At 38.5% G+C, this 25658-nt stretch overlaps 1 protein-coding gene across 1 annotated transcript in view; it reads right to left on the bottom strand.

The window, feature by feature from the left end:
• ppm1lb (protein phosphatase, Mg2+/Mn2+ dependent, 1Lb) overlaps window positions 1-25658 on the bottom strand; it is a 230829-nt gene that overhangs the window by 62914 nt on the left and 142257 nt on the right. The window contains exon 2 of the mRNA XM_039756664.1: window positions 20824-20998. Within this exon, the coding sequence (XP_039612598.1) occupies window positions 20824-20998 (175 nt within the window). The remainder of the gene's footprint in view (window positions 1-20823; window positions 20999-25658) is intronic.

A 25658-nucleotide genomic window follows, 5' to 3' on the forward strand; every position in this document is an offset into this window, starting at 1 on the left:
TAAATGTTCACGGGTGAAGGACTGTGCTTATGCAGAGGAAGATGAGATGGTCAGGGTGGTGTTTGGCACAAACTCATTGAAACTGCGAGAGAAACTTTTAAGTGCGGGTCTTAGCTAACATTACACGAGATGGCACCAGTACAGCTGGGAACCTTCGATGCAAGAACACCAAGCGGCTCACGTGAACTGACGAGTGCACAGACAAAAAGCAACAGTTCCAAAGAGTGCTGAACAAAACCGAATTACACAATTGAGAAGGCAGCAAAAAAATATGAAGCGCCTTATACATACAATCATATTCATAAGTGCAGCTACTGCGGAAACAAAGCACACGGTGGAAAAAGTGAATGTCCTGCTAAAGGAAGACAGTGTAAAAAAACCCGTGCATGCAGTTTGTCACATCACAGATAAAAAGGAAGACGAGCTGTTTATTGATGCAGTAAGGAACTAATCGATGAATGAAACCTCTTATCTTTACAACGATTGACAAACACGGAATGTAACTTGAACACATCCTACAAATACGAGCCTGATTGAAAGAAATAATGATAATCAAATCCTTGATGACAGCAACATTCAATAACACTCACAAAACAATTACTGTATATTGACAATCATGTTACGTTATTTTTAAAATGTTCCCTTTTCTTTTTCATAACTTCTACTTCTCCACTGCGATACACGGGTATATATATAAATGTATATATATACCCCGATCTACAATACATACTTTAGCATAGACAAGCCACACGCTGTGGCGCAATTGTAGAGTCTTCGCCTAACGCCGACATTCGAGGTTCGATTCCGAGAGGGATGTACTGACTATGTACGCGCGCTACCCGATTCATTTACCTTCGATCTCCTTGGTTTGGGACGTATGAAAAATATTAGGTTAACGAGAATCATGTTACGTTATTTTTAAAATTTTCCTTTCTTAGCACAAGCACAGCTGAGAAGCTTCGATGCATGTACTCCATAACGCGTTAAAAAATAACGCATTTAATCACACTTTCAATTCCAAGCAAACGGGAACTTTTGTCAATGCATGATTTCCTGGTACATCCATTACACTGATGCACACATCACAGCTACAAAAATGTTAGAGTCGGAATAAAGCGCTCCTACGACTGATCATTTCGACTACCCGAGAAGCCTTGATAAAAGCATGGTTTTGTGCACACTGAAAAGCAAGCAAAATTAGATGCATTACAGAAAGCGGACTTTGTGGCTCTTACTGGGGATCATTGGACTTCCGTGACCGTTAGTAATTCTAAATACATCTAATTACAAAATGTTCAATGATCACACTGTTTTAGCCTAATGTACAAAATAATTTTGGCTAATGTTACTCAGAGTTTAAAGAGTAAGCTGGTCAAATTACCTTTTATGTTTCTGACTTATTTTTTAAGAAGAAAACTGCACTTTATGTGAAATTTTGGTTATTATTATTTAAAGACAATACTATTCTGAAAATGTACTTAAAGTACTTAAACTACCACTTTATTTTTAAGTCTGCCCAATTTTAACCAGGGATGATATTTTTGTTTCTGTTTTGAATTCAAATGCAGTTTAAAAGCTTTTTTTCAGAAATTAAAACAGCTTCAGTTTACAATATTCATGTCCATGTCTATTATTTGATTCTGTCGCCCACTAAAACCGTTTTAAATTAAAAAAAAAACATTTGCGATTTGGGGCAAATTTACGTGTGCGATTACATACGATTAATCAAGATTAATTCTTACACAGCCTCTAATTAATTGGATTAATTTTTTAATCGAGTCCCACCCCTAATATATATATATGTAGATATATATATATGTAGATTTGTATATATATGTGTATATACAGTATATATGTAGATATGTATATGTTGTATATACAGTATGTATATATGTGTGTGTGTATATATACAGTATGTGTATATATATGTATATGTATATATATTTTATATGTATATATATGTTTATATATGTGTCTGTGTGTGTGTATATATATATATATATGCCAGCAACACACATGACAATGACAAAACAATTACATTGTCAATCATGTTACGTTATTATTAAAATGTTTCCTTTTCTTTTACTTCTCCTGCCAATCGCAGGTATTTTGCTATATATATATATATATATATATAAATAGATAGATATGACAACAACACTCATATCAATGACAAAACAATTACATTAACAATCATCTTACGTTATTTTTAAAATGTTTGCTTTTCTTTTCATAACTTCTTTAACACACTACTTCTTCTCCTGCTGGTATTCTGCTATATATATATATATATATATATATATATATATATATATATATATATATATATATATATGCCAGCAACACTCATGACAATGACAAAACAATTACATTGTCAATCATGTTACGTTATTATTAAAATGTTTCCTTTTCTTTTACTTCTCGCTGCCAATCGAGGTATTTTGCTATATATATATATATATATATATATATATATACAGATATATATAAATATATATATATATATAAATAGATAGATATGACAACAACACAAAACAATTACATTAACAATCATCTTACGTTATTTTTAAAATGTTTGCTTTTCTTTTTCATAACTTCTTTAACACACTACTTCTCCGCTGCGAAGCGCGGGTATTCTGCTAGTATATATATATATACACACACACCATGTTTACCCAAAAATACGACCTATTCTGAAAATAAGCCCTAGTATGATTTTCAGACTGCTCTGTAATATAAGACCTACCCCAAAAATGAGCTCTAGTCAAGATTGTCAGCTGAAAGGCGCCTGATGCCAGGATTATACTTCATGTGATGTGATGTGTGTGCCTGAAACATCCATTAAATTCCAAGGATACCTTGCCACAATATCTCTGAAAAGGAGGCTTAATAATTACATCCATCAATTTGGGGATGCGCCCATTCCAGCAAGCAGTGGCGCAAGACAGAAACTTAACTCTAGGCGGGGCATCAGCTCATTGAAAGGTGAACACAAGCACACACATACAGTAATGTCATTGTAGCTTCACCAAATCCCCAAACCTTCATGTCTTTAGATGGAAAACAGAGCACACTGTGAAAACCCACCAGGAAAACATGCAGACTCCAAGGCAGGGATCACAAGGGCTGTGACTCCCTGCGAGACAGCAGCACTACCGCTCTGCCACCATGCCATCCCATATGTGTAACTATTAGCAGTATTTATTATTTAAACAAAGTTAACAATTTATCTGTAAAATGTAGCATACATATTTTTAATGCATTTCATCATGAAAGTGATATCAAGTATAAATCTAAGAATTCTAAATGTGCAGAGAGCTGGAATATTAAAAGTGTAATGTGTTTTGTGTGGTGATGCTGCTGTCAGGTCAGGAGGACGCCCCAGAAGCACGTAGCGATTTAACAACTGGGTCGGTTTTAAGATGACATTTACGACGGTCTGCTTTAATGATAAAGCAAACTACCAGGATAAGGCCAAAATTTCCACTTTAATCACAAAATAGACATTTTTATTATGTCTTAATTTTTTTTTCTCTGTGGCGCGCAGTCATACATTCTGATGGTATTGTAAAGGTGCAAAAAAAAAAAAACGATGGTATGTGAGACTTTTAAAATGTATTGTGTCATTACTTTGGGGAATATGCAGCACTTGAATATCAAAGCATCACGAATACATTTGTATGTTGGCATTTTGCTTCACCACATTGAACCATCCATCAAACATCGAAGCGCCCACTTCGACCCTGGAGGATCCTAAAAGCAGATGGAGTAGCAAGATAACAAGCCCTAGTGCATCTCTTGGAGCAAAAATTAATATAACACCCTGTCTTATTTTCGGGGAAACACGGTGTGTGTATATATATATATATATATATATATTTGCAAAAGTATTCGGCCCCCTTGAACTTTTCCACATTTTGTCACATTACAGCCACAAACATGAATCAATTTCATTGGAATTCCACGTGAAAGACCAATACAAAGTGGTGTACACTTGAGAAGTGCAACGAAAATCATACATGATTCCAAACATTTTTTACAAATAAATAACTGCAAAGTGGGGTGTGCGTAATTATTCAGCCCCCTTTGGTCTGAGTGCAGTCAGTTGCCCATAGACATTGCCTGATGAGTGCTAATGACTAAATAGAGTGCACCTGTGTGTAATCTAATGTCAGTACAAATACAGCTGCTCTGTGACGGCCTCAGAGGTTGTCTAAGAGAATATTGGGAGCAACAACACCATGAAGTCCAAAGAACACACCAGACAGGTCAGGGATAAAGTTATTGAGAAATTTAAAGCAGGCTTAGGCTACAAAAAGATTTCCAAAGCCTTGAACATCCCACGGAGCACTGTTCAAGCGATCATTCAGAAATGGAAGGAGTATGGCACAACTGTAAACTTACCAAGACAAGGCCGTCCACCTAAACTCACAGGCCGAACAAGGAAAGTGCTGATCAGAAATGCAGCCAAAAGGCCTATGGTGACTCTGGACGAGCTTCAGAGATCTACAGCTCAGGTGGGGGAATCTGTCCATAGGACAACTATTAGTCGTGCACTGCACAAAGTTGGCCTTTATGGAAGAGTGGCAAGAAGAAAGCCACTGTTAACAGAAAACCATAAGAAGTCCCGTTTGCAGTTTGTCACAAGCCATGTGGGGGACACAGCAAACATGTGGAAGAAGGTGCTCTGGTCAGATAAGACCAAAATGGAACTCTTTGGCCAAAATACAAAATGCTATGTGTGGCGGAAAACTAACACTGCACATCACTCTAAATACACCATCCCCACTGTCAAATATGGTGGTGGCAGCATCATGCTTCGGGGAGTGCTTCTCTTCAGCAGGGACAGGGAAGCTGGTCAGAGTTGATGGGAAGATGGATGGAGCCAAATACAGGGCAATCTTGGAAGAAAACCTCTTGGAGCCTGCAAAAGACTTGAGACTGGGGCGGAGGTTCACCTTCCAGCATGACAATGACCCTAAACATAAAGCAAGGGCAACAATGGAATGGTTTAAAACAAAACATATCCATGTGTTAGAATGGCCCAGTCAAAGTCCAGATCTAAATCCACTCGAGAATCTGTGGCAAGATCTGAAAACTGCTGTTCACAAACGCTGTCCATCTAATATGACTGAGCTGGAGCTGTTTTGTAACGAAGAATGGGCAAGGATTTCAGTCTCTAGATGTGCAAAGCTGGTAGAGACATACCCTAAAAGACTGGCAGCTGTAATTGCAGCAAAAGGTGGTTCTACAAAGTATTGACTCAGGGGGCTGAATAATTACGCACACCCCACTTTTCAGTTATTTATTTGTAAAAAATGTTTGGAATCATGTATGATTTTCGTTCCACTTCTCACATGTACACCACTTTGTATTGGTCTTTCATATATATATATATATATATATATATATATATATATATATATATATATATATATATATATATATAAATATATATAAATAGTGGTCTGTAGAGACCAGCTCCACAAACACGCAACACAAAGACTCCAACACAAGTATATAAAATAAACAAGAGGAGTTATTGAGTTAAACCCTTCCCCAGGAAGCTTTTCCCACAGCACAAGCACAAGTCCAAATCACAAGCACACAGCAATTTTTTTTCTTTTTTTTTCCTACCTCTTTCTCTCTGCCTCTTCTAATCCTCATAACAAGCACTGTCCTCCATTTTCTGACTCTGGCTCATCCTGGTGTGTAAGGCAGCTCCTTTTATCCAATCCCTAGGAGTGCTTCCATGATATAAAGCTGTGGCGAGGAAGCAGTTCCGGGTGAGTATGGAGTCGGGACTCCTAAATACTGCAGCTCCCCCTGGTGGCCCCCACAGGACTCAACAGGGCTGTCTCACGGAACTACAATGCCCAGTATGCCTTGATGTCTGGCTCACCTAAAGTATGTGGTACCACCCCAATACCAGAGGGGGCGCTATTAAAAACAGTCTTGTCACTTTTTCCTTCACAGCCTCGAGAAACTGCTACTTGAGGGCAATGAAGTGAAGGAAGTCCCACCCATTCTAGTCCACTCTGTATAAATGCCAGAAGGTGGCATCTCATTTTGGATCTGACGATGATAGAGAAAGTGTGTCTTGACAAAGATTGACCATTGTAACAAGGGAACTGCCCCAACTATATAGCGGCAACAAGTGTGTGTTTTGTTGGAACATTTTTGGCTTTAAACACAACAGAAAGGTTGAAGTCAATTTTTCTCCATTTTAACTGGCTTCAGGTGTGATTGCTATATTGCCAGCACCTGTTTTTGCCACAAGTGAGTTCAAACGAGCATCATATGCTTGAAGTAAAACGATTTACCCACAATTTTGAAAGGGTGCCAATAATTTTGTCTGGCCCATTTTTGGAGTTCTGTGTGATATGATGTCAGATATGGCTTTTTTTCTCTGTTTTTATGTGTTGTTCCAATGCATATAAAGGAAATAAACAAGTGTATACCAAAATATTTGTAATTGCAACAATTTTCTGGGAGAAATGGTGCATTTTCTGGGAATATTCCAGTGGTGCCGATAATTTCGGCCATGACTGTATATACATATACACACAAATGAGATACATTCTGTTTGCACTGTATTAACAGTGTTTAGTCATGATATATATATTTACTGTATGTAATGTAAGTTATGTAATGATGAAGTGTCCTCCAATATTCTTGAGAATCAGCTAATGGTATTAGCAAGACAGACTGCTAATTACATCCCTGTAAGAAAATTACACCCACTGAATCAAAATCAGACAGACTGCATGAATTGACTGGTACCTTGAAAAAGGAATAAATGAAGGAACAAGATGCAAACATGGAGTGACCACACTGAGGAAAAAACAAGGTGTTGATTCTTTTCTCTGTTGTCAACTAACAGCTAGGGAGCTCTACTAGTACAAAGAAAATATTTTGCATTTTTGACTGTTCAGAAACAACTAATTACAGCAAAATGACAAAAGAAAATAAAGAGAGAAAAGAATGAACTACAGGATGCTATGCTAAAACAATGATAAAGATAGACTTATTTCTTAAACTCTGAAAAACAAACAGCACTGGTAATTTCATGCTCGCCTTTACTCATCTCCATGACAGTCAATTAGCTTGCATTTTAGCCATTGAATCAGTTCTTTTAACTAATGGAAAAAACCATTGTTCAGCAAATTTTTATATGAAAACTACCAGGCAGAGCAATTTAATTAAATTTCATTCAAGGGTGTTTTATTGGCACAATTCATGCTGTGCTGCCAAAGCATTAAATCAAGTCTAGAAACAGAGGTAAAGACATACATTGAGGCCAAAGATAATCTACATAAGAATAGCAGAACTCATCCACCCATTTTCTGAATTCAGTTTTTCTAATATACTGTCACAATTAGTCAGTCTATACCTGCAGTAACGCACACAAGTTAGGAACCACATAGTATTGATAACACATTGCCTCACAAGCACCCACTTTCATTTGGTCAATTTAGAGTTGCCTAATAATATAATTCTAAATTTTCAGAGAGAAATGCCATAACCAGGACAAAATACAGACTGAAGGCACACAGAGTAGACTGAAATTAAATATTTTAAATTTAATTAAACACACCAGTGTAAATAACACTAAAATGAAAATGACCCATATATTGACTTGATGACCAATTAATCACTAAAAAAATAAAATATGACAAGCCTATTTGCCAATATTTATGGTGAATACATTAAACAATTTATCAGACGGAGTCTTTTTGGTTACCTTAATTCATGATTACGACCTGGAGATAACCACTATACAATAATATTGATCAAATCAAAACAGCAGGATGAACAGATACTACATTATTTCAAATAATTCATGATTCATCAATGTTAATGAAAACAACTAAACTTCAGATGTCCTATTTATTTCATTCTTATAATAAATAACCCACTGCAGGAGGAAGAAGAATCATGACTGTGCCATGTTCTGCCTATTCAAAATGTTCTAATGTATTCACTTTAGCATTTAATGGCATGTTACTATTCTAGCATTAGCAGTTGGTCAATCATTCTTAATAATAAATGATTGTTTATGTTAACTTTAATGAAATAAGGTTAATTGTTCTAGATATAGTGAAATTAGAAATCAGTCTTACCTAATCCATCTTGGCATGCAACCACCAATTTTCCTATAAGAGTACATTTCATTGAAATTTTGAAAGATCTGTACTAACCATAGATGTACCAGAATGGGAGATGTACAGTAGCTTTTGTACTTGATACTACCAGAAAATAGTTGTGAAAAGCTGGGCTATACACATTCTTTTCAGCAATATTTTTTTACTCCAAAAATATCTACAGAATCTGCAAAGCAATTAAAAAATAAAATCTACATCTAGAAATACTATTTAGAACATTCATTGTCTTACAATAGGATTAATGGAATTGTCTTTATTGCAGAGGTTTTTGCTGCTGATTCACAAATCAAGCATCCTGTGTTTGAATCTTACATCAGGTTACTATCTATAGTTTGCACATGCATTCCATGTCTGCATCGGTGTTTCTCCAGGTACTCTGGCTTCAGCTCCTATGTTCCAAAGATATTTTTTAGGTTAATTTTCTTTCTAAGTTGATCCTGAGTTGGTGTTTTCATGTGCTGATCCTATGATTATTTGGCTCATCCACAGCTGGTTCCTGCCTTATGTCCAATGCTGCATATGTAAACTCTGCCTCCTCTCTCAACCCTGAATTAGATTAAGCAAATTTGAGAATATCAGTTTTACTCTTCTCTTAATAATCCTCAGAGTACAACAAACTGGAAATAGAGTCCCATCTTGCACCGGATACTACAATCGCATGAATCCTAAACACTCTGGCATCCTGTCTTAAATATACTTGTCTTCAATCCTCTTTTCATTATACATTATAAACCCTAAAACAACTGTTGTTACTACAAGTCTTATATTAACATATGGGTTTTTACTGTTCCAGCCTATGCTAGCATTAACTTATATAATGGCTCAAGTCATTCATAACATCTGAATTGGCCCCTTCTTCTTCTTTCTCAGCTGAATTTTACATCTGCGATCCATATGTATACATCTCCTACAAGTGACTCCTTTATGATCTTGACAAGCTGCTCATCAATCATTACCATCACTGACCCCTTCAACAAGAGCATTCATGTTATCTAATTTTTCTTTCAGACCCAACTCTGGGATACCTGCAAGTTCTGCTCAGTGACTCATTTCTGTCAAACTGTAATTTGTTTGCATTTAAATTACCCAGTACTTTACGTGGTTATGTTATTTTGTTTTGTATTCTTGCTTGTTTTGTAAAATGTGTAGTAAGGAATTGTTGGTTCATTGATCAAAAATTTCAAACTGATCAGAAGACTCATGATGTAGGATGAAAGGGGATGAATAATCAGCATAACCCTACAAGAGCAACAGTTCATATAGAAAGCCTAAAGCTATCCTGATAGCACTCTAAGGCCAGTACCATTTGCTCTAGAGCTACACTATAAATGGACTGGGTAGTTCTTTAACTTCCCCATCCCATCCTGACAGACCAGTGTTGATTTCAGCTTGTATTATAGTTTAATTGGGTCTACCTTTGTGTGATCAAGGATTTCAATCTTTATGGCTCCTACCTTCTTAAAACATGCTTAATCTGAAAATAGTTCTTTCACAGCTGTCTTACAATGCTTGACTGGTGTGGGTATTAACACTCTCAACTATCATGTAACATAAAAAGGAACAATGGTGCTTTATTTGTTTCCCTGAAATTTCAATCTGTTTAACTATGCGGCTTCTCTTTCCCATGTGACATATCTAGTGACACAAATTGTAACTTATTAGGACAGCAGCAGATGTTCAACCCGAGGGGAAAAATGAAGAACTGCATTATTCATATTTTTAGTTCTAAAATTAAGAAACTAGATGCACTCCATAAAAAGACATTTTTAACATTTGAGGAAAATTAGCAATAAGCTTTATAGGTTATAATTTCAAACAGAATATTATTAATAGTCACTAATGTGCAAAGTGAAATGACAAGATGCTATGAAATAGAAAGGTAGATTAAATTATTAGATCACATCAGTTTAATCAAATGCACAAGATAGGATAAGTCTTTCATTTAAAGAACATCACTATTAAACATGTTCATGTCACTAAGCTACTATAATAATAGTGTGAACTCCAAATATTACAAAGGCCTGCTGACAGTCAGAATAAAGCAATCAGGAGTACATCCATTATGACAGGATTCTGGGATAGGATGGTAAGAAAAATGCACAATTAGGAAGGAGCCTCAACAGAGAGAAAAGATGCCTACATGCATTTTGTCTGGGAATCAAGGCATAGCTAGATGTAGTAACCAAATAATGCATGAATACAGGCTTGGTTCTTTAAATGTCTGACATGAGCCTTCAGGAAGTTGTCCTTCAAGGCTTCAGAATGTCACTAAGCTCTTTCTGTATAGTAATTCATGAGGCCTGTAGTTATACAATGAATAGAAGGAGCGATGCATCATTATTCTACTGACCAGGAAGGTGATTAAAGGCGATTGTTTACTTCCAAAGGCAGTGCAGCCAGCGAGGTGAAAGAGAAGGATTATGTGGTCTTTTTTTGGCCTAAAACAAAAAAGAAAAGCTGGCCAGCCATAGACCTCAGAAGAGGCAGAAGATTGTTGTGGAACTCAACTCAAGAGTGGGGGTATAAGTGAATGCTTTCTGGTGGGAGTCAACAGTATAAAGTTAACTGTGGTGAATGCTCACTGGCAGGAAAAACATGCAGTTAGGTATGCAAGAAAGGGACAAGCCAGAGAATTTAGTTAACGGATTTATCGCTAGTGGGGTGGACTGGCTTGAAAGTATGCATGGCAGCAACACTGGCTTTTTTTAAACAAAGCGCTGGCATGGTTTGTTAACGGAGTATAAAATACACAGCCACAACAAATGTTCCAGATTTTTTATTTAATTTTTACTTTGTATTTTTTATTAAAAGTACAGTATAAAAATCTTAAAAATTTCAAAGCAAAATAAAAGTACACCATTTTCTTCTCATCCTGAAAATAAGGTTATCTCAGTAAAACACATTGTATGGTCTACTATGACTGAACACATGAGAAAATGAAAGACTAACAATATTTCAGAACCTTGTTTTTACATTTGCAGTCTGCAGTAAATTTGGAGCAGTGTCATTTATTTAATTCTTTGTGAAGAGTTCTTTGAAATTAGTTGGAAGTGCATAAAAGATCCATCACTGGCTTATATGACTAATCCTATCACTAGCTTACTGACACTGAGCGTAGTTATTATGGTTTAGAACTAAAAAGGAGCACTATTTTTACATCTATTTACACTTAGTAGTGATAAAAATTTCTCTTGAAAAATAATTTAACAGGTTTTCTTTTCATCATATGCAACATTTCACCCTCTTCTCCTTCAAACCTTCCACCGGAAATATGACAATATAGTTTAAGTCATTGGTCTCCAACCACTTTTCCCTGAGAGCTACTTTTACAAAATGAAAATGGCTGAGAGCTACTCATGTTTTCTAACGTTTATTCTCATTCTTATTTCAACCCAAACAAACTAAATAACCTTGTTTTGCCTGAACATTTACAAAATGTTGGCATCCACATCTCATATTTTGCATTAAAACAGTACAAAAAATATTTAGTTCACCTGCAAGTGCATTTTGTATGTCTGTATGCATTTTCTAGTGTATCTCACACTATTGAATTAAAACATGAATGCTGTCAAAACAAAACAATGCAATTACAAATACACAGTGTCACAGATTGCTGGGGACCTTACCCAGCCGGAAGGCCTGGATGGACTGGAAGGTGGCATTAATAGCTTCCGGGCCACGAGGGGGCAACCGCCCTGGACTAGGAGAGGACCATGGGAGAGAAGCAAAGAGGTTCTGGCCTGTTGGGACCCGTGGCCACCACCAGGGGGCACCCCAAGCCTTCTGGAACCCGGGAAACAGTTACTTCCAACACACCCAGCACACACACCTAGCCTTCCAGGGACGCCCAGAGTGCTTCTGGTGCAAAGGGCAGCAGTTCTGCCACACCAGGAAGTGCTGCCGGAAGGACATCATCAGACACCTGGAGCACATTCGGGCAGGAATAAAAGGGCCCGCCTTCCTACAATCGAGAAGCTTGAGTCGGGAGTGGGAGCAGGACAAAGCTCCCAGGAGGAGAAGAAAGGCGGCCAAGGACTGAGAGAGAGAAGTCTAAAAACTGGTGATTAGTGCTGAGTGCATTGTGTTTGTGTTTTGGACCATTTATTGGTGCTTAATAAACGTGTGAATTTTATAAAGTTGTGGTTTCCGACTGGTGGTGTCCGGGAAAGTCTCACGATGGCCCCCAACGTGGGGCCTTCCACCTGTTACAAAGCGGGGGACCTTGCAATTTTTCTGAGCTGCCCACGATCTCAGTCGGCCACACACACACACCGCAGGGAGGCGGTCCGTTCACACAACGCAGACGTTCCATGAATCACCATAAGGCCGTTGGAGATTCTCAAATGTGCCGTCTTCCACCTGAGCGGGGGTGAGGAATGCCAGCCAAGGCAGAAGAGAAGGGGATTCTCCAGTGTTTGTTGTCGCCGGAAAGACTGCGGTAGGCACAACCACTGACGCATCCGGAGGACCCTACCTGGAACCGCGTCACTGGCTGGGGTGTACTGATCCTGACAGCAAAGCTGGGACGACGTCGCTAGAGGAAGGGGAGGATCAACCACGTCTCCAGAAGCTTTGGCAGAGTGGCTGCAACGAGTCTCACAGACCCCTCAGGAGAAAGGAGAAGATGGCGACAGACCGGAAGTCCCTCCCCGTGACAGTCAAGAGATTGGGCGGTGTGTGCCGTATTCCTGTCGGTGATTGGTTGACGACGGGACTGGCGAACGTTCATCTTGAGCAAGGGTAGGGTCCGGCAAATCCCGGAAGAAAGCTCCTGAAGGAACAGCCGGTGAGTAGGACCGTTTTAAAAATAAGTCCTCCACTGGCTGATGATTTATTTATACCTGCAAATCGAGAGGAATCGGAGAGGATGCTTTGATTAATGCAGATGGTGCAGCTGTATAGACGAGCTGGAGAGGAAGGGGATTGCGCCACGTCAGATGTTTCGTCACGAGGCAGAGAGGCATGTCGCTAGAATCTTTGGCCGGAGGATTGTGGCGGTACAGGTAAGTAAAACTGGTACGGTAAAAAGAAAAGGAGAAGCGTGCGAATGTTTCCCGGTATCGTGCAGTTCCGGTGAAAGAGTAGTCGCGTCTCCGACAGTGGCAGAGGCGTGAAGAGCATGGAAGGGGTGGAACCCAGATGCTGGCTGATGAGTGCCGTGGGTCCTAGCGACTCTTCCTACAAACTGAGACGTGAGCGTGACAGGACACCCTCTGTGGGGACAGAGGGAAGCCCCGAAGTCAGCGGGGATGACGCAAATAAGGGCGGTTCCAGTAGTCAACCCGAAGAGGGGGGAAGAAGGTATTGGAGCGGGTGCCAAGGTTTCGGCGACCAGGGTGCCGGCCAAAGGGGGGGAGGGGGTGTTAGCCCTATTACAGAGGGAAACACACCAGACAGTGGCGTCAGAGCATCGACTCCGACCCTTTGTCAATTTTATTTTTTATAGGACCAAGCCCTGGACGACTACAATTTGTATCCGCTTCAGCCAATGTATACCCTCGCGGGACTCGCCGCTACGAAGGACGGTTCTCTGCTGGTGATGGGGCAGTGTCACAGATTTCTGGGGACCTTACCCAGCCAGGAGGCCTGGAAGGACTGGAAGGTGGTATTAATAGCTTCTGGGCCACAAGGGGGCAACCAGCCTGGACTAGGAGAGGACCACGGGAGAGGAGCAAAGAGGTTCTGGCCTGTTGGGACCCGTTGCCACCGCCAGGGGGCGCCCCAAGCCTCGTGGAACCCAGGAAACAGTTACTTCCGCCACACCTGGCAAGATGGTGGAAGAGCCAGGGACGCCCAGAGTGCTTCCGGTGCAAAAGGGCAGCACTTTCACCACACCAGGAAGTGCTGCCGGAAGGACGTCATCATGACACCTGGAGCACATCCGGGCGGGAATAAAAGGGGCTGCCTTCCTACAATCGAGAAGCTTGAGTCGGGAGTGGGAAAAACACAAAGATCCTAGGAGGAGAAGAAAGGCAGCCAAGGACTGAGAGATAAGTCTAAAGAGTGGTGATTAGTGCTGAGTGCATTGTGTTTGTGTTTGGGACTGTTTATTGGTGCTTAATAAACGTGTGAATTTTATAAAGATGTTGTTTCCGACTGGTGGTGTCCGGAAAAGTCTCACAACAGATATGACATTCATTCGTCATTCTGTTACATGTCACTGTTTCACTTCACAAGAGTATTCTCATATCCAGTTGCATGTGTGATGTGTTTAATAGTTAGTGAGATGACTGGCACTGCATGGAGTGAACAAGAGAGGTATATGGTGGAGTGGTGCTACTTAGGTTCACTCCTATGGTTTCATTTAAATGTTCATCTGTCAGCCTTGTTCTGAACTTTGATTTCATGACATTCATGTTGGAAAAGACAGACTCACAGAGGTATGTAGACCCAAACAAAGCAGACATTTTCAGAGGTGCTTGGTATAGTTATAGTTATCTGGCTCTACTAACCTCCAGAAATGCTGATAATGCTGTTGAGACTTTAACTGCACATTATTTTGAAGGTTTACTAATATTATAATATATAAAATCCAATGTCTGCCTGTCCGCTTTCACAAGAGAACTATTTAATGGATTTAGATCGGGGTTTTTTCTATAATTTGCTTGAACATTCCGGTTGATTTTGCGATTTCTCTCATTTCACTATGTATCATAGTTCGCTTGCAGTACCGATTTTTTTTGAGCGAATCCAAGAAACACACAGCGGGCCAAAGGGAGGAGCCTTCCTCACTTACTCGCCAGCTTTGGGGCGTGTTACTTAACTCTGCTTAGCTAGCGAACCAGAGAACAATTGATGAGTTTGAGTCCAGATATTCTCTTAAGTGTATGCCACATTGAAAAGATAGATTGCATTTCAGATTGTGATATGATTTTTTTAGAAAGATCACTCACCCCTAATTTGACTAATCAAGTTTTCAAATTTATGTAGGATTCATTAACCCTTTAATGAGCTATTTGTAAAGGAGTTGTGAGCTACCGGTAGCTTGCAAGAGACATGTTGGAGACCCCTGCTTTAAGTTAAACATTATGATCTTTTTATTGTATTATCTGACTTCCAAAATTCATTTTCAAAAGTTACACTCAATATAAGTACTGCATATACCTTCTATACATGATAAACACAATCTTTCTCTCTCTCTCACACACACACACACAGTTGGAAGACAGATGGTGAGTCGAAGCAATTCATAATTTATTATTCAGGTCTAACTTCCTCCTGGCATTTTCCACCTTCACTTGGTGCTCACAAATCCTAAAACCAAGCACAAATCTCTGGCATGCCCCCGAGTAGCTAGAAAACCCCTAATTGGTTCCACACTATTACTTTAACAAACAGGGCTTCTCATTACCACCCATTTTTCTTTCATGCCAGCTATCTCTGTAGTTTCTTCTACAAACCTGCCCTCTTTTCTTTTAAGTCACTTGCTCACCTGCATCCACAATGATGTAAGTTAGCCCATTGTTAGTGTATTTTAAATGCTTCTATAGAGCACAGGACACACTAATTACAATAAAACCACTATAATGGAAGAAGTTAGGCATGGCCTAAACCGCCTTGCTCAAGTACTCCTCATGGTATTTGATGTTTATTCCTTTTAATGGTCTTCAACAGCTGCATACTTTTTGCTTTATATACATACCAAATACTAAACAGAATAGAAGAGAACAGAGCAGAGATTTTTAAATAAAACCATGTATTTACCACACCCCCAAACCTGAGTTGGATTAAGTATATTTGAAAATGATATGTTATGTTATGTTCCATGTATAAAAAACTAATAATAGCTTGACACAACTCATATTTCTTATTTTAGAACACATTACAAACACAAAAGCTGCATTTTCTGTTGACTAAATAGGAACAGTGCTCTGAGATTTTGAAACCTGATAAGAACACAGATCCCCACTGAATTATAACGCATCTGACACCTGACATTAACATTTGTTTCGTGTCTGGACTGGATCCAGATATAATTAAACTGGACTACATTTACACCTGGCATTAAAATCCCTCTCTATTATTCCTTAATGTATACCTATATATATTTCTGTTTTGCTATCAAAACAGAGTCCCCAGTGCACTACTTTGTCTCGGGGCCTATGATGCTGTTAAAATGGTGCTGTAGATAGAGATTCAAAGTGATCCATACATGCAAAATTCAGATCAGTTTCGACTTAAGTCTTTGTTTTGAATGTGAACATTAAACTTATTTGCATTAATGCTTGTGTTAAATGTAGTTGCTCTCCACTTAAGACCAGCTCTGAATGTGGTCAGAGATATTTGAATAGAAGTTTATTTACTACTAGCTTTTAATGTGGTCAGATACTATCCGATTATAACCGGATCACCAAAAACATGTTAATGCAAGATATAAAGGAGACCACTAATTACCTGCAAAGTTTGCAACAGAAATATTAGCATGCGAATTAGAACTATCTTCATATACCAGACTTTTCTTCTCTTACAAAGAATGGAAAAGCAATGCCCACACTAGAGTCTAGAACACTCACTTTATCCCTTAGATATTGGCCGCATTCCATAAGAAAGTCACATAGCAAGACAGTCTACTTGAGAGTTAAATTAACCTAAATATAACCAAGCATCTACCCTTTCTCATTCCAGCTCTCCACAACTTAAAATTAAAGGCAGGAGTCACAAGGTTTTACAGAGCTGGGGGAAACAACATTACAGTTAAAAATCTTCCTTCTTATCAGCAGCTTTGAACCTTGCATCCCTTTGATTAGTAAATCAGAGTAACAACTGGAAATACCCTGAGGTTGTTTTGAATGATGCTGTTTAAAACGAAAGTTCAATAAACCTGTGGTTAAGATAGCCTCTTTCTGATTCTTGCTTCTTTTGGATATACTAAAAAGAATGTGAAATTTTATGAGATGAACCTTCTCTTCAAGATAATAGCCTTCCTGCTATTAAAAGCCCATTTATCCTCATTCCTACTTTCTACACTCTCCTTGGATGTATTTGTGAATGTCTATTAGTCACATTTGTTAAGTAACAATTTAAGCCCCTGATCCTTTTTGATCTTGGATTTAAACCTGCTGTTTTTTTATTTGACAATCTTACTATTATTGTAATACTCACCAGTCAATTTCTGAACAAATTAAACACATTGTTTTATATTCTCATTGGACACCACAGTATTTGTAGCATTGGTGAGCAATGTAAATTAAAGACTGATAGACAGCTAATATTCATAAGTTCCCAAGATACTGTTTAGCCAGTTTCACATTCCTGCCTCTGTTTGTAACACAAACAAGGCAAATACTGCACTTTCCACAAGTGATGTTGCATTAGCAAAGAATATGAGACCATTGGGAAAACCTTTCATGTGGCAAAAAGTGTGTCATCTGGGTCTTCATAATGATAAAAGGCACAAAGCATTAGGGATGGGTAATTAAGTATTATATTTAAAAAATGTAATGAAAAACTCTTTCTCTCTGTGAAAAACTAAAATTAGGTGTACAAATGTAAATGGTATGAGCGTAGGGTCATCCATTATACATCGCCCCTATAGCAATGTTCAGGTTAAATGCATTGACAGTTACTAATTATACTCAAACACAAATTTCATAAGCGTTATACAGTGTACAGGTATGCCATGCATGCTAAATAATAGCAGATACAGTGATCTCTCGCTATATCACGCTTCGACTTTCGCGGCTTCACTCCATCGCGGATTTTAAATGTAAGCATATCTAAATATATATCATGGATTTTTTGCTGGTTCGCGGATTTCTGCGGACAATGGGTCTTTCAATTTATGGTACATGCTTCCTCAGTTTGTTTGCCCAGTTGATTTCATACAAGGGATGCTACTGGCAGATGGCTGAGAACCTACCCAATCAGAGCACGTATTACGTATTAAATAAAACTCCTCAATGATATACGATATGCTTCCCGTGTGGTGCTTCACACATTTCAAAGCTCTAACAGCCCGTATTGATTTTTGATTGTTTGTTTTTCTCTGTCTCTCTCACTCTGACATTCTCTGCTGCTGATGAGGGGGTGTGAGTAGAGGGGCTGTTTGCTTAGAAGATACAGATGCTCTTCTAAAAAATGCTGAAAAGACTGCCTTTACATTGATCCCTTCATTGCGGCAGCTTTATCGCGGTGCTTCGTTTACTTAAAAGCCCAACAGCCCTATTGATTTTTCATTGTTTACTTTACTCTCTCTCTGACATTCTCTGCTCCTGACGGCACTCCTTTGAAGAGGAAGATATGTTTGCATTCTTTTAATTGTGAGAAAGAACTGTCATCTCTGTCTTGTCATGCAGCACAGTTTAAACTTTTGACTAAAGGGTGTTATTTCATGTCTAGAGGGCTCTAATAATGTTAAAAAACGTAACATGTAAACAGGTTTTCTATGCTCTAATTGCGAAAATATTAGATTTCTAAATAAAGAATCCTACTTTGTGGAAATTCATTTATCTGTCTGGAGCGGACTAACCGCGATAAATGAGGGTTTACTGTATAACTGTGCAGAGAATATTTATAAACAATGTGGGAGAGTTTCTAAGGGCTTAAAATATATAAAAATAATCATACAAACATATGGTTTCTACTTCACGGATTTTAACCTATCGCGGGGGGTTCTGGAACGCAACCCCCGCGATCGAGGAGGGATTACTGTACATGGGGAAATGACATAAAAAGAGAGTAAATAAAATTGTATATATGGCACATGTGCTTTAAAAAAGGTGTTATCACCGGGCTAGAATGGAGGCAGGAACCATTGAGGCTGCCTGGGAGACTTAAAACTTCAAGGGCGTACAGACACTACTGGTCATTACAAAAGTTCTAGCTTAGTGTCTATGCAGCAAATAAAGGGTCACCTCAGAAAATAGTAGCTTTGTCAAAAGTGACAATGGGATGGTGTTTATGGCCGCTGCCTAGTCTAGGGTTATTGAGTATGAAGTCATATGGACTGACTGGATGAAGCCTTAAGTGATGGGAAGAAAAAGAACTTGAGACAAAAATTGACAGAGAGAGAAGGTGATAGAGAAAGAGAGAGTGAGACAGATGGGAGAAGTTGGAATGAGTGCTTTGGGTAGTACTTTCAGACAAGGATTCAGAATTCCTCCATTGTAATTATTGTCTTTAATAAACACATCTTTTTTGTGTTTTTGGCCCCCAAGTTGTTATTGAACGGATGCTGCCCTGATGCTACCGGATTGCTGGGTGTAGCTATTGTAAGTTCTCATTGGGTCTTGTATGGGTTTTTATCTAGGAAATTCAGTTTTCATGTTAGGTTACTCCTTGTGGGTTAGGGCTAATTGGCGACTCTTAACTGGCCTGATGCGAGTGACTGAGGGTGTGTGCACCTATCATGCATGTGCCCTGGGGCCCCACCATGGTTTAGTCCCTGTGTTCCATTCAATAATGCCAGGATTAGCTCCAAAATGGAGACTGTATGGAGTTGTGATATTGTTTATGTGAAAAAGGAAACCTTAGCAGAAAAAAAATGCTGCTTTGGGAGTCTATTTCTTCCTATTTTTCACTTTTACAACTAACCAAAGTAAAAAAATTAGCACACCCTCTATGTAATCTGACAAAGCAATGAAAACATCCCCTAAAAATCAGATTTGCAGGCAATGAAATGAGTTTGGCCTTTGATAGAATACGCTCTTTAGAATTCTGTGCCAAAAAACAGGAAAATGTAGCTGACCACTGTAGATTGTGTATTACTCTCACATCTTTGACTGTCAAAAATGTACTTAGGATTAGATCTTATCTGTAGGAGATATCTTCAGGCATATTCTCTGGCAATGCCCTCAGTTTACGCCCTGCTGAACACTAATTACTTCAATTCCTGAGCACCGCTGGAGTTATAGTGTAGATCCCTTTCCACAAGCAGACCTTTTCTTACTAATATCAGATTGAACAAGGTCGGTCCAGTCTAGCATGGCAACTCTCATTTCACTGCTAGCATTTTCTTCAATGGATAGATCTAATATTACAGAGTGCATATGATATGTTACACTACACTGAAATTAGAAAAACATATCTTGTTGTGTTTTGGGCTCTCTTCAATGCATAAATAAAATTAATAAACAGTTCTTTTACAAAAACACTTCATCCCTTAACTTATAGACACATTTTTTACATTTTTCAACAACATATAAAAATTCATTAAGAAAATGATCAAAACTTGAATTTTTGTCTGTCCCCTCAAATTTAATAAAATCAAAAGAAATCTTATTCAGAGTTCCTGTTCTAGAGAGGGACAGGGATGCTACCTTCCAGATGGATCTGAAAGACAAAAGCATCCCAGTTGGGGAAAGGCTTCTTACATTATTATCATGAGTTATGAGACTTGCATATTCAGGCAGCTAATTCTTCACCTAATCCTTGATGACATTCAGTACCTGTAAATTTTCCAGCTATTACATCAATCTCTTAATGCTTATTTACTACTATGTTGTTTTAATTAATATTTTTGGTGGGAAAGGGGACCTAACTTGTATGCTGTGTGAAAAAATATTTTGAAAATATAGCATGAATGAACTTAACCAGTTAATCGAAAATAGACTGTAACACATTATACCTCCCTTCTGAAATATTACAAAGGCAACAAAAAAGTAGACTTATGAAAAGACAGATAGGTTGCAGGATCAAACCAAGCAGTAGAATTTCTCACCTGCTTCATCATAAGAGGCTGACAGCTTTTCCAGCATTTCTTTGTCAATTGAAAGGATCTGTTGTTCTAAGATACTTGGATATGACAGCACACTGTTCTCTTTGTCCTTTTCATAAGTCAGCAGTTGCTGCTTTAGAACTTCAGGCAAGTGGGTCTTCACATATTCAGCTGCAGTCTGAAATTTAAGAAATAGAAAAAAGAATTTAGATGTAAAGTAAAATGCTTTGATTGTAGACTTCATTGTTGAATATAAGCCTAAAAAAACACCAGACTCTGCAAAGGCCTTATGCCTGCATGACAAGAAGTGAGCACACAAATATATTTTCTGCATGCTTCTTCCCACATAAAAATGAATCAGAGTACCTACTATTAATACTGTTTAGTAATTCCAGTGAGTTTTCCAGCATTTTAATTTTCCTTTAAAATACTTGGGTTTAATGGATTTAAAAAACTGATGTATGTCACTAGGAGAAGGAACCTAAAGCAGCAATATCTGTCCCAAGGAAGTAACTAGCCCTGAGTTAGATGCCATCCTATCATGGTCATTCAGATAGCATAATACAGAAAAGTCAACACCAAAATGGAAATGAGTATGTCATCTAAAAATTATGCTGTTTGGGGATTCCTTGTTGTAAGTCCTTCACGGGAAGAAAGGGAATTCACACAGCATTTTTGAAATTAATACAGCACAGAGAAAAAAATGAAATGATAATCTAAAAATTTGTATAATTTCTCCTCAAATGCAAAAGAGTAACTTATTATAAATATTTAATACAAATACTATAATAATTTAGAAAAAGATCAAGTGTGTTTCTTATTCAAGAACGATGTGAGCTGTATAAAACAAACTAAAAATGTGCTGGTAATACTATCCAAGGTTCTGTAATCATGCAAAGCGAGGCGCTCCACAGATTTCTTTATTCAGTCATCTTCAACAGCTCTCTTGACTTTAAATGTCACGCTTCAGCTACAGTCAAAGCCAATCATCTACAAAATACTGTCAAAGCTAAATCCTGACTCTCCTCCTTCAACTCTTGTTTTAGTGGTTTTCCTGCATCATAGGATCATAATTCTGCTGCCAAAGTGCTGATTTAGACTAAAACTAATGAAACCATCACACCCCAGTTAGATACAATGGCTTTCCGGCTGACATCAGATTATCTTTGAAACTTCTACTAATTCAATATACTGTAAATGTCAACATGACATCACTGTTTTATCTATACCACCTGCCTTAAACCTTCTGTCTTTTTCAGTCTTTACTATTTTTTTTAATATATTTTGATGTATTCATATTTTTTAAGCTGATGAGGTGTAGGGATGTGTTACATGTCAGTTTGGCATGCAAATACAACCCCAATTCCAATGAAGTTGGGATGTTGTGTAAAACTTAAATAAAAACAGAATACAATGATTTGCAAATCCTTTTCAACCTATATTCAATTGAATACACTACAAAGACAATATATCAAATATTCAAACTGATAAACTTTATTGTTGTTTTGCAAATCTTCACTCATTTTGAATTTGATGCCTGCAACACGTTCCAGAAAAGCTGGGACAGGGGCATGTTTACCACTGTGTTATATCACCTTTCCTTTTAACACCACTCAATAAGCGTTTGGGAACTGAGGACAATAATTGTTGGCCCAGAGGACACAACGCCCAATGATTTCCAAAAGCAATTTGAAATGTGGACTCGTCAGACCACAGCACACTTTTACACTTTGTGTCAGTCCATCTGAGATGAGCTCGGGCCCAAAGAAGCCGGCGGCGTTTCTGGGTATTGTTGATATATGGCTTTCGCTTTGCATGGTAGAGTTTTAACTTGCACTTGTAGATGTAGCGACAAACTGTGTTAACTGACTATGGTTTTCTGAAGTATTCCTGAGATCACGTGGTAATACCCTTTACAGAATGATGTCGCTTTTTAATGCAGTGCCGCCTGAGGGATCGAAGGTCACGGGTATCCAGTGTTGGTATTCGGCCTTGCCGCTTACGTGCAGAGATTTCTCCAGATTCTCTGAAACTTTTGATGATATTATGGACAGTAGATGATGAAATCCCTAGATTCCTTGCAATTGTATGTTGAGAAACGTTGTTCTTAAACTGCTGGACTATTTTCCCATGCAGTTGTTCACAAAGTGGTGAACCTCGCCACATCCTTGCTTGTGAACGGACTGAGCCTTTTGGGGATGCTCCTTTTATACCCAATCATGACAAACACCTGTTTCCAATTAACCTGTTCACCTGTGGAATGTTCAAAACAGGTGTTTTTTGAACACTCCTCAACTTTCCCAGTCTTTTGCTGCCCCTGTCCCAGCTTTTTTGGAACGTGTTGCAGGCATCAAATTCAAAATGAGTGAAGATTTACAAAACAACAATAAACTTTATCAGTTTGAACATTAGATATCTTGTCTTTGTAGTGTAACTTATTGAATATAAGTTGAAAAGGATTTGCAAATCATTGTATTGTTTTTATTTACATTTTACACAACGTCCCAACTTCATTGGAATTGGGGTTGTAAGAATTTCATAGTACTCTGCGGACATGACAGCACTACTACTACTACTACTACTACTACTACTACTACTACTATTAATACTGTTACAAAAATATACTATATACTATTCAGTGAATGTTCTTACTCTACATCTTCTAATATCATTTTGACTCTCCTTTGGGTCTCTGTCAGTGATAATGTTTACCACTTTCTCCCTTGCACAATGGATGTTTAAAGCCACTATTTCTTTCAAATTGTCAGTTATTGAACTTCTCAACCAATAATAAAAATATGCATGATTGATGTTGTTGAATACAGTACTTTGCAAATCGTTTCAGTGTTTCTACATGCTTTTTCCACTTTGTTGTTGCAGCATTAGATTAAAATGTAAGAGAGGAACCCAACCTAAACAGGACATGAATCTGGCAGGAAGAAACACCCACAGTACACGCCGGGCAAATACTGAGTGACCAAATAACCTAACAGGCACAACCCAAATGTTGAGAATGCACAAACTCCGCACTCTCAGTGACAGACCCAATAGTCAAACTCCGTCTCCTAGAGCTGTAAGACAGCAGCACTAGCCATTGTACCACCGGGCCACATGTTATATGTACACACATATAAGCAAATAATGAGTTAGAAAAACTAGCTGCATTAGGTTAATGGTATTAAAAGTAAAAACATTATTTAATCAGGTAATGCATCGCAATACTACAAACCTATCTCTCCGTCTCAAATTGTAACTCCTTCATCACTTCTAACATGGATTCCTGAAACTCTCTTTGCAAAGGAATTTCACCAACAAATTACAAGTTTAAAATGTTGCTGCCAGGAATCTTGACTCACACCAAATGCAGCAGTCAGCATCACCGCACAATTGTACCAACTAAGCCAACTTTTTAGTATCAACTGTATCGTTACTGTGCCATCACCATTTTTATTTGTTGGTTACACTCTATTTACATTCAAATAAACATTCTTAATACTGATGTTATAGCTCACCCATTGCTTTTTATGTATATTAGCTTTCTAAAAATCATATATAGAGTATAATATATAAAATATATGTTAACTAATTTACGTATAATGCTATCCATCAACATTTTTCTAAAAATTCTTAGAGAAACAGAGGTATCCATATTTCAATAACAACAAGTGATAGTCTTCTGCGGGTTAAATGACACATTTACCACAGTTGGCATTTTAGGTTCATATATCAACACATGGCAGGTTTAGCTTTTCCAAGAACAGGGAAGCTGTTAGGGGGAGCTAACAACAAAAGAAAAACTGGCTTAGCTTATCACAAAGGTGTAAATGCTGTGGCCAGAGATAAACATGCTCTGCAGAAGGTACCTGCACTCTTTTACTATGAATCCACGCTGTTGTAACACATGCAGAATGTGGCTTCGCATTTTCCTGCTGAAATAAGCAGGGACGTCCCTGAAAAAGATGTTACTTGGATGGCAGCATATGTTGCTCCAAAACCTGTATGTACCTTTCAGCATTAATGGTGCCTTCACAGATGTGCAAGTTACCCATGCCATGGCACTAACACACCCCCATACCATCACAGATGCTGGCTTTTGAACTTTGCGCTGATAACAATCCGGATGGTCCTTTTCCTCTTTGGCCCAGAGGACACAACGCCCATGATTTCCAAAAGCAATTTGAAATGTGGACTCGTCAGACCACAGCACACATTTACACTTTGTGTCAGTCCATCTGAGATGAGCTCGGGCCCAAAGAAGCCGGCGGCGTTTCTGGGTATTGTTGATATATGGCTTTCGCTTTGCATGGTAGAGTTTTAACTTGCACTTGTAGATGTAGCGACAAACTGTGTTAACTGACTATGGTTTTCTGAAGTATTCCTGAGATCACGTGGTAATACCCTTTACAGAATGATGTCGCTTTTTAATGCAGTGCCGCCTGAGGGATCGAAGGTCACGGGTATCCAGTGTTGGTATTCGGCCTTGCCGCTTACGTGCAGAGATTTCTCCAGATTCTCTGAAACTTTTGATGATATTATGGACAGTAGATGATGAAATCCCTAGATTCCTTGCAATTGTATGTTGAGAAACGTTGTTCTTAAACTGCTGGACTATTTTCCCATGCAGTTGTTCACAAAGTGGTGAACCTCGCCACATCCTTGCTTGTGAACGGACTGAGCCTTTTGGGGATGCTCCTTTTATACCCAATCATGACAAACACCTGTTTCCAATTAACCTGTTCACCTGTGGAATGTTCAAAACAGGTGTTTTTTGAACACTCCTCAACTTTCCCAGTCTTTTGCTGCCCCTGTCCCAGCTTTTTTGGAACGTGTTGCAGGCA

Source organism: Polypterus senegalus, chromosome 1 (assembly GCF_016835505.1).
Source record: "Polypterus senegalus isolate Bchr_013 chromosome 1, ASM1683550v1, whole genome shotgun sequence".
In the NCBI taxonomy this organism is placed as follows: Eukaryota; Metazoa; Chordata; class Cladistia; order Polypteriformes; family Polypteridae; genus Polypterus; species Polypterus senegalus.